This window comes from Coptis chinensis, chromosome 2, assembly GCF_015680905.1.
Source record: "Coptis chinensis isolate HL-2020 chromosome 2, ASM1568090v1, whole genome shotgun sequence".
NCBI lineage: Eukaryota > Viridiplantae > Streptophyta > Magnoliopsida > Ranunculales > Ranunculaceae > Coptis > Coptis chinensis.
This window is the reverse complement of record NC_141457.1, coordinates 11,998,798-12,006,469: the sequence shown is the minus strand read 5'-3', so window position 1 is coordinate 12,006,469 and position 7,672 is coordinate 11,998,798. Positions and strand designations below refer to the sequence as shown.

At 35.6% G+C, this 7,672-nt stretch overlaps 1 protein-coding gene across 1 annotated transcript; it reads left to right on the top strand.

Annotated features, from left to right (window-relative positions):
• Nucleotides 1-6,005: 6,005 nt before the first annotated feature.
• LOC147514899 (uncharacterized) lies at nucleotides 6,006-6,350 on the top strand. Its single transcript, XM_086592731.1, has one exon. It carries the CDS (start codon nucleotides 6,006-6,008, stop codon nucleotides 6,348-6,350), a length of 345 nt encoding a protein of 114 aa, XP_086448857.1.
• Nucleotides 6,351-7,672: the final 1,322 nt, after the last annotated feature.

Here is a 7,672-nt window from a genome sequence, read left to right as displayed (position 1 = left end):
GAAAGGTCAAGTATACCCTTGACACGAAATTAAAAACGGCTCGGGTAGATGAAAAGTCAAGTATACCCCTAGTGCGAAATAATAAATGGCACGGCCCAACTGAAACGAGCCAATGTATATAGTATGAACACTGATTGTTCATATCTCAACATAAGCTATGAACAATCATTGTTCATACCTATTTGGGTTATTTGTTCATACCTTAACATGAGCTATAAACACTCATTGTTCATATGAACAATATAATCATTAATCATACCTCAACATAATGTATGATCAGTAAGAATACATATTGGAGTATGAACAATCAATATTCATACCTCAACATGAGCTATGAACAATCAATGTTCATACCTCAACATAATGTATGATCAGTAAGATAAACACCTATTGTTTATATGAACAATCATTGTTCATACCTATTTGGGGTATGAACAATCAATGTTCATAACTTCATACCTGAACATAATGTATGATCAGTAAGAACACCTATTGAAGTATGAACAATCATTGTTTATACTTCAACATGAGCTATGAACAATCATTGTTCATACATTAATATATTGTATGTATGAGGTACGTTCACCTATTCGGGTACCTATTTGGGTATGAACAATCATTGTTCATATATCAACATAAGGTATGAACACTCATTGTTCATAGTAAAATGACAAAAAGGGTAAAATCAGAAAATAATTATTTCCAAATCTAGGCTATTTGTCCTTATGGGTTATTTTCACTCTAAAATTGGTTTTCAGGGTTATTTTCACCCGAAAATTGTCCTTGAGAGTGATTAAAAAAATATGCTAGTTTATTTTCACTCGAAAATGGGCATGGGGACCAATTTCTGGTTTAAAAAGACTAAATTATCACATGGGTAAACAACGAGAAATAAAACACTTGCTTAAGATATTATCAGATTTAGAGACAAAGTTCTATCGTTGAACTAATAGTCAACAAACTAGGAGAGATTAAAACTACTTCCATCATCAAATATCGATTATAGCTGCTTCTGGGCTCTTTATCTCTAATGATAAAATCAGCTCCTGGGTCTTCTGATTTATGATTTGGAAAGGCTCCTCCACCACTCTAGCCACAGCAATGGTATGATGAAACTTTTTTGAATTTGCAAACCACAGAAATTTGTCCTCCCAAAATCCCAACAGTTATATCATTATAACATTTCAGATCACGAGGTTGTGGAAATTCTCGAAACATTTCCTCCTTAATATCAAAAGAGATGATTCTTCTCACGTCTCCACATTTCCTTTTTCCAACCTAATGAAAAACTTCATTAAAAAAAACTAATGGTTCATCCCTGTTCACAACATTATAAGGAGTGTTGAAGTTTTTGGTCCAGTAGGAAGCATTGCTAAGTGAGCAAATACATATTTCCACATCAAAAAAGTCAGAACCATCATGTTCGTCTTCACTGTCATCCAACTTAACATAATTTTGTGTTATTTTGAATAAAACAAGTGGTTATGTTGGGGTTAGAAACCTTTTTCTTAACTGTTTCCTTTTGGGATTGGAAACAGAAACGTAGTGGGCTAGTGGACTCCAATCTAAACTGGAAACTGTATCAGTTCCATACTTTAGCGGATCTACTAGTGCTCCACGTTTTTCCTCTCTATATATACGCCTCTTCCAGTAGCCTAAAGAGCATCTACAAAACTTTATTTTTCTTATCTTCTTAACTACGTTTTTGGGCAGTAATAATATCAATCTCGTTGTTCGGCCTTTTCTTCTTTGTTTAAGTGCAATTAGCACAGAAGATTGATTAGTGGTTGTTGTATCCTGGAGGTTGGCGTGGTCTATCTGCACAAAGAAGAATATACACAAAACAACCTTAAAGAAAGCGTACCGATCCATGCCTTAGCCTTCTTGTATTCACAGTTTGTTCTTGTTGAAGAAATTATTTTCCAATAATTTTAAGGTTGTTTAACAATGGAATATGAAGAAGGTAACCCGTCCAAGTCTCACAACGACAATAGCCATAACCGACCGTTCAAGTTTGCTAGTGAGCACTTCAAGTGGTGGAAGGAAAAGATGATGTTCTATAAAACCCTGGTGAAAGTGGAAAATGTTCTAAGTGAACTTATTCCTAATGAAGATGTTTTGCTGGAACCTGCTCTATCTGTTGCTATTGATAAGTGGATCACTGTGGATTTCAAGTGTAAGAATTGCATCCTGAACTCGCTTGCTAATGATCTATACGACTTATACTCTGAACTTCCATACGCTTCTGATGTGTGGAAAGCCTTACAAAAGAAGTATGATATTGAGGAAGCTGGCTCCAAAAAATACGCTGTAAGTCGTTATCTTAAGTTTCAGATGGTAGATGGCAAATCTGTTGTGTCTAAATGTCATGACCTACAGATTATTGTTCATGAGATACTTTCAAAAGGGATGGAAATTGACGGGGAATTTCAGGTTGTTGTTGTCATTGATAAGCTTCCTCCCTCTTGGAAGGATTTTAGGAACATACTAATTAAGGCATAAGTCTAAGGAATTTTCAATGGAGAATCTTATTATGAGACTCCTTAGAGAAGAGGAATCACGAAAACAAGACCATAATGAGGAAGTAGCTATGTCATCTGCCAAGGCTAAGGTTAATGTGTTAAACCAACAAACCAGTAAGACTAAATCTAGTTTGAAGCTTAATAAAAAAGCCATGAAGAACAAACCTTTCAAAAAGAAAGCTCCTCAAAATCAGATGCATATGAATCAGAAACCACCCGTTGACATGTCAAAAGTTGTCTGTTATACTTGTAAGAAGAAGGGGCATTATGCTCGAAACTGTAAGTATCGTAAAGTCAATGACGCTAACGTTACTAAGGAACCTTTTGTTGCTATGATAACTGAGGTCAACTCTGTTAATGTCTGTGAGGGGTGGTGGGCTGATATATACTGGTGCTTCTAGGCATGTTTTCTTTAATAGAAATTAGTTCAAAAGTTATACTACAACTACGAATCAGGAGGTTCTACTTGGTGATAATCATACAACTAAAATTCTGGGTTCTGGTGATGTTGAGCTGCAGTTCACTTCTGGAAAGAAGCTGCTATTAAAGGATGTTCTTCATACTCCTAAGATTATGAAGAATTTAGTTTCTGGTTTTATTTTAAACAAGGCTGGTTTTCAGCAAGTCATAGGTAGTGATCAGTATGTGATCACTAAGTATGTGGTTTTTGTTGATAAGGGTGTTTCGACCAAATATGATCAAAACACTAAGTGGTGACGAAAGAGATGAATAACATAGAAAAATAGTGAGAAAAGTGATTGTGATCGAGAGAATGATGAGACTATACCTTTCGGTTGCCTACGTACCCAAATTATTGATGGGATCAAGTCTCAAGAATGTAGTTCTTTATGAAAAATAGTTTGGTATTTATATGTGTAAAATAGAGATTTCTTATAGCTCAAGTAATTGTAATTGAACATGTATGACTTTTAATTGATGATTATCTCTCTTTGATAAGAAACGAATCTGAACATAAATTAATGTACGTAAGTGGCAAGCCATATGGCTAGGGTTAGCCCTAGACATATGAGTTAGTAGGCTTGTATATTGATCCATGATATTGCAAATTGGGTCTTAGCCTTGTCGATTAAACGAATAAAGTGGAGACCCCTACCAACGGACGTTAGCCACGTAGGTGGGGGTTGAAACAAAAGGCTATGCATATAATGAGATGTTTAAGTTGAATGTTGCTGATCTAAATAAAACTTCTACTTCTGCTTACATGATCTCTTGTTCTGTTAATGTTTGGCATGGTAGATTATGTCATATTAATAGAAAGTATGTTAAGAACATAAGCATACTTTGTTTAATTCCTAACCTGAATGATGATTTTGCACACTGTGAATCTTGCACTAAGGCAAAAATCACAAAGAAACCTCACAAATCAGTTAAGAAAAGTATAAATCTGCTAGACTTGGTACATACTGATATTTGTGAGCTTGAAGGAGTTCTGACTAGAGGTGGTAAACGATATTTTATTACTTTCATTGATGATTGCTCAAAGTATGCATATGTTTATTTGCTGAAGAATAAAAGTGATGTTTTTTATGCTTTTTAAGCTTATGTACTTGAAGTTCAAAATCAGCATGACATGAACATTAAAGTAATATGAAGTGATAGAGGTATTGAATATGGTTCTGCTAATTTTAATCTTTTCTTGCAATCATATAGGATAATTCATGAAACGACAGCTCCTTATTCACCTAAAATGAATGGAGTAGCTGAACGTAGGAACAGAACACTTAAGGAATTAACTGTTGCTATGTTACTTAGTTCTGGAGCACACTTAAATTTATGGGGTGAAGCTGTTTTGACTGTATGCTATGTGCTGAATAGAATTGCTAATTCTAAAACAAAGGTTACACCTTATGAGCTATGGAAGAACAAGAAGCCTAATTTGAGTTACTTTAGAACCTGGGGATGTCTGGCTTTTGTGAGGAAGCATGATCCCAAAATCTCAAAGTTTGAGAGTAAAGCTTATGGGTGTGTCTTTCTAGGTTATGCCATGAATAGCAAGGCCTATAGGTTTCTAGATATGAAGACCAATGTCTTGTTTGAATCATCTGATGCTAAATTTCTAGAAGATAGATTTCCATATTTATCTAGAAATAGTGGGGGTGTGTCTTCCTCTAAGGCACCTACTTCTGATGTTTCTAACACTAATATACCTAGATTGCATGATAGAGACACTATTACATAATCTGAACCTAGAAGAGGTAAGAGAGTAAGGGTAACTAAGGATTTGGGACCCGATTTTGTCACTTTTGCTTTAGAAGGAGATCCCTCCATTGAAGAAGCTCTCGCATCTTCTAACTCTAAGTTTTGGAGAGAAGCCATTTAGAGTAAGCTTGACTCTCTCATGGATAACAAAACTTGAGAGCTTGTTGATTTGCCTCCTGGTTGCAACATTATAGGAAACAAATGGGTTTTAAGAAGGAACTTTAAAACCGATGGTTTAGTAGACAAGTTTAAGGCAAGGCTTGTTATCAAGGGTTTTAGACAGAGAGAGAACTTTGATTTCTTTGACACATATTCACCTGTTACAAGGATAACATCCATTAGAGTATTATTTTTTGTTGTTGCTGTTCATAATCTTGTTATTCATCAAATGGATGTTAAGACAGCCTTTATAAATGGGGATTTAGAAAAGGAGATTTACATGGATCAGCCAACAAGTTACGTGGAACCAAGTAGTGGTAAAAAGTTATACAGATTACTTAAGTCACTTTATGGGTTGAAATAGGCACCTAAATAGTGGCATGAGAAATTTGATAGCTTTGTCATTACTAATGGGTTCTAGATAAATGAAAGTGACAAGTGCATTTATTGTAAGTATTCTGATGGGATATGTGTTATCATATGCTTATATGTTAATGATCTACTAATCTTTGGTTCTAATTTACATATTGTGAAAGAGACCAAGAACATGTTGTCTTCTAACTTTGATATGAAGGACTTAGATGAGGCTGATGTAATATTATGGATCAAAATTACAAGATCATCTGATGACATATGGTTGGATCAATCACACTACATTGAAAAAGTGTTGAAGAAGTATAATTACTTCGATTGCGTGACTGTTAGTACTCCTTTTGATCCCAGTGTTAAATTATTTGCGAAGAATGGTGAACCTATGAATCAAAAGGAATATGCAAGTATGATTGGTAGTTAATTTGAGATATGCTACAGATTGTATTAGACCTGATATTGCCTATGTAGTAGGTGTTCTTTGCAGGTATACTAATAGTCCTGGTGTTGAGCATTGGCAAGCAATTGGCAGGTTAATGAGATACTTAAAGAAAACTATTAATTTGGGTATTCATTATCATAGATATCCTGTTGTTCTTGAATAGTATACAGATACTGACTAAAACACTCTCTCATAAGACTCTAAGGCCACCAGTGGCTATGTGTTTAGCATTGGTGGAGGTGTTGTATCTTGGAAGTCCAAGAAGCAGACCATTATAGCACAATCTACCATGCATGGAGTCTGAACTGATTGCTTTGGCTAGTGCAAGTGAGGAGGCTGGTTGGTTACGAGATCTACTCACTCATATTCCGGTTTGGCATAAACCGATACCAGCTACTTTGATACATTGTGATGGCACTGCTGCTATTGGGCGAGTCCACAGTAAGTTTTATAATGGTAAATCACGACAGATTCGCCGTAAACATGGTACTGTAGGGGATTTTATATCTAAATGTGCAGCAACTATTGATTTTGTGAGATCTGGAGATAATCTAGCAGATCTATTTACCAAAGCTTTGGCAAGAGAAAAAATGTGGACTATTGCCAGAAGCATGGGACTAAAGCCCATTGAAAGATGAACTTAACATTTATGATGGTAACCCAACCTAGGGACTAGAGATCCCAAGAACTAGGTTCAAATGGAAGAACAAGTCATAGAATGTTGGTTATGAGACATGCATTGTTATTAATGTGTCCTGTAGTTGGATGATAAAATGTATGAGATCCTGAAGCGATGAATAAAGGTTAAAGTTTTATGGGAAAAACTCTTAATGAAGTTCTATGGTCCTTATGGGCAAAGTGCATAGCTAAAAGAGCACTCTTGATAAACTCACCTAGTGAATGTGAAAGTACAGACCACTTTCTATAAGAATGAGGGTTGATTCTCTAGATCATTCACGAATCCAAGATGGAAGCACAAAGCATTTAATGTGCAAACATGAAAAGAGAACACTAAATGTGTTATGCGTGATTCTATGTTATTGTATACTCAAGACCTAAGTTTAAGACTTTGTCACTTATGACTCTTATACTTTGAGTAATTTTCACTACGTAAAGATTTAAGTCTTGAACACCTTCATCTATGCATAACATGTTGAAACTGATATTGATTGCCTTTAAATATATTTTATATTTTGTTTTTTATCAAAAATAACTGGGGGATTGTTGTGTTATTTTGAATAAAACAAGTGGTTATGTTGGGGTGGCTTTGTGGTGGTTTGATACCTTGACCTCATTGTGGGATAGTTGTTTAGGTAAAGAACTTTAGTCCCACATTAGAGAAGAAACACTAGCAAGTAATGTTTATAAGTTAAAGTCCAATACTAAGGGCGTGCTCTTAAGGTATAAAGTCTTTTGGGTTAGGAAGGAGGACTCACACAAAGTCACACACGCGCGCGCCAAACCGAACTGATCCAGGCTTGGGCTCTTTGATCCCTTATCTTTTTGGTAAGCCTTTTTCTTAACTGTTCCTTTTGGGATTGGAAACAGAATTGGAAACAAAAACGTAGTGGGCTAGTAGACTCCGATCCAAACTAACAGGAAACTATATCAGTTCCCTACTTTAGCGGATCGATCTACTACTGCTCCACGTTTCTCCACCATTTTTCCTCTCTATATATACTATATATACGCCTCTTCCAGCAGCCTAAAGAGCATATGCAAAACTCTATTTTTCTTATCTTCTTAACTACGTTTTTGGACAGTAATAATATCAATATCGTTGTTCGTCCTTTTATTCTTTGTTTAAGTGCAATTAACACAGAAGATTGATTAGTGGTGGTTGTATCTTAGAGGTTGACGTGGTCTATCTGCACAGAGAAGAACAGACGCAAAACAACCTTAAAGAGAGCGTACTAATCCGCGTCTCAGCCTTCTTGTATTCACAGTTTGTTCTTGTTGC